Here is a 2,986-nt window from a genome sequence, read left to right as displayed (position 1 = left end):
ATTACCGGGTTCGTGATAAGTGCTGCAGGTCTTGGCCCAAACCATAAAAAGGAATTCTCCCCTGCAAGTTGCAGACCTCAATGCAATATGCACAAATCATAGATTCTACAAGACATCAGAATATGAAACCCCAACTCAACCGACCCCTTCCCAAAAATTCAAAAAGGTAAAAAAGAAAAGTTTTAGATAAATAAACAAATAAATGAAGCACAGCACCTTCTACTATACTACAGACAATTGGGCACTACCCGAGTACGATGAAATAGAGACATAACTTGATATTCAGTGATTCATGAATCTTGACTAAAATCATCAATATTGCAATTTTCAGAATATAATTCAATTTCCCTTCTCCAGTAATTTAACCAATATCCATGGAACTTATTACAAAGCTTAATACAAATTATAAGCAGTAGAAACATAACTTTATTTTTCAAGTTACATGTATAAATACTTAACTACGATATCTTGATTTCAGAGCAACTGATTTTGTTATAAATACTGTAATTTACACAACAATTTAGCGAAATTAGGATTTATTTTTCAATCATACCATAGTTTTGGACAGCTTTTTGGATGAAGGGCATTACTCTGGGCATAATATCATTAGAGAAATTGATGGGCTTCGACTTAGCATCATTTGCCATCATCATCATCTCCTTGAAGTCTCCAAACAACAACTTATACGAGTTTCCATTGAAACCCTGCTGTCTGAGGCATCTCTCAAGCTTCTTTGGCCTAAACCAAACCCAGTTCAAGATTTTCCATGCATAAATCAAGAAAATAACTGCACAACATACTGCAACTGATTTCTGTAATATCTCCATTTCTTGGTGTTTGTGTGTGAGAGACAGAGGATGGGGAGAGAGAAGGGAGTTTTAATTAGAAAATTGCTGCGTATGATGAAGAAAATTAAATAAATTTAATTTGATTTCAACGACATACATGATGGTGATCAAAACAAAGAGATGTTTTCACTGGTTAAATTAAAAAGAAATTAATTCTTAAAATTTTGTAGCTCATAAAGACCAAACAACAAAATATTATTATTATAAGTTAATAAAAAATTCCATTAAATTTTATCTTCTCCTTCCCACCTGCCATTATTGTCCCTTCCTTCAGTGGTCACCTAAGTTGACCAAATACTTGGTCTCTGAACTTCAAAATTTTTCCAAAGGTCACTCATCTTTCAAACATTTTACTCGTTCGGCATTCCTAAGGATTCCGTAGCGATTTTATTTTATTGTCAAATTCTTCGGATTTATGAAATCATAATCCAGGTCTCATCAACTTCGTTAGCACTCTCCAACGCTTTACCACCATTAACATGTAAAATAACTTGATTTGTATAATAAATTATCAATTATAAATATGAGTCAAATAAAATAAATATGAGAATAGAGTTAAAAAAGTTGGCCTAAGAAAGTGACAATAAATGATATCCTAAAGCCGCGTAGCCTCCCCTTTATGTAGGTTCTTTCAGCACAGCACGGCTCCAAGATAAAACCCTTATAGCTCGCAATCAATTCTTATTCTATGGACCTGAGCACAAGGAGAGAAAGAACAACCCCTTATCAATTGCCAAAGTTTATAGAAGAAGATGATATGAAAGGAATAGAGACAGGTATTAAATGACGAGAGCATTTTCCAGGTGATTGTTTTTGGTGTGTGTACAACAATGGAAAATCCACTCCTTTTAATAGTAGAAAATTCAACACCTTACAACGAAAATTAATCAAATTAAATATAAGTTGCAAATATAATAATGAGATTAAATTTTACAATGAATCTGAAAATTAAAATTGATGGCCTGTTGGTGTAATCACTTTGCAAACACCAAGCAGCAACCTGCAGAACAACTTGAGCTCCATTACAATGTATATCTTCACAGTACTTGTCAACTACATCCATCCAGACTCAGCAAATGCCTTCCCTCATCCGATCGAGATTGCTCAAAAGTTTTCCAGCCACAGAATTTCCAGAATCACAGTAGTAGCCAACGCTATAAGCTTCAACTTTCTTGAAACCCTAGCTAACAGTCCTGATGCTAATTTCTGCCGGGAACCGAAGTGTCAAGTCCGATGATCAAAGGATTGCAAAACATCTGAGTTGTTTAATCGAAGAGAACACAGCTCTCACTTTCTGTCATATTTAAGCCTACAACAGACGTTCCTTCAGTGTTTGTAGACCATGCAAGTTACCTGAAAATTTTTTAATTACAATCTGATGTGAGTTTCTTGGTTGCATTGATCCTGAATGGATTGTTACTATTATCGGACAAGACAACCAGAGGGAATCCTATTGTACTAGAACTGATACCTCCAGTCACATACCACTGGCATATTTTGTAAGAAAAGTTCCTCTGAGAAGGGTGATTCTGCCGGTCGAACCATCGGTAAATGATGCAGCGTAGACTTCAGAATTCAGTCCAGGGACTAGAAAGGTCTATGGTTGGATAATCAGATGACTCACAGCTCGATCACCAAGACTACATGATAGATGAGAAATATGGTAAAGGAAATTTTTGAACGTGAAGTAATTTTAGCATTAGGAAGATGAAGAGTGAGTCCAAAGAAAATCTGCATAACGCTTCAGCATTATGGTAACAGCTCTAAACAAAAGAGAAGACTTCCCATTGCTCAAAAATCAAACTTTAGATGCAGTCAAATATGATTCAATTATAACTTTGTTGGCACAACTTTGTATCGTTTACTATCGTATCCTATTACTAGTCAACGATGCTCGTGCAAACTCATGGAAATCTGTCATAAAGATCTCGTAAAGTTATAAGCAGGGTTCGAGATACAAAAACAAATGAGTTTGTAAGTCAAACTTCTTTCTAATGCCTGTTATGCATAAACGGAAGTTATTTACGATTTTCAGGTGATTTAATTTGTGTCTATTTTTTTCACTCTCAAATACTTGCGAGACCCCTTCTCTTACTTGCATCTGCCAGTCTGAATGTGAACTCAGTGGAACCAATTTC

The 2,986-nt window shown here is 35.3% G+C and overlaps 1 protein-coding gene across 1 annotated transcript in view; it reads right to left on the bottom strand.

The window, feature by feature from the left end:
• Window positions 1-1,023, bottom strand: part of LOC111370220 (cytochrome P450 CYP72A219-like) — a 2,769-nt gene extending 1,746 nt beyond the window's left edge. Inside the window, exons 1-2 of the mRNA XM_022991906.1 lie at window positions 554-1,023; window positions 6-61 (exon numbers count right to left, since the gene is read on the bottom strand). Of these exons, the coding sequence (XP_022847674.1) occupies window positions 6-61; window positions 554-827 (330 nt within the window). The 5' untranslated portion in view covers window positions 828-1,023. The remainder of the gene's footprint in view (window positions 1-5; window positions 62-553) is intronic.
• Window positions 1,024-2,986: the final 1,963 nt, after the last annotated feature.

Source organism: Olea europaea, chromosome 21 (genome assembly GCF_002742605.1).
Source record: "Olea europaea var. sylvestris chromosome 21, O_europaea_v1, whole genome shotgun sequence".
NCBI lineage: Eukaryota > Viridiplantae > Streptophyta > Magnoliopsida > Lamiales > Oleaceae > Olea > Olea europaea.
The sequence above is the reverse complement of the archived record's forward strand: the minus strand, read 5'-3'. Positions and strand labels throughout refer to the sequence as shown.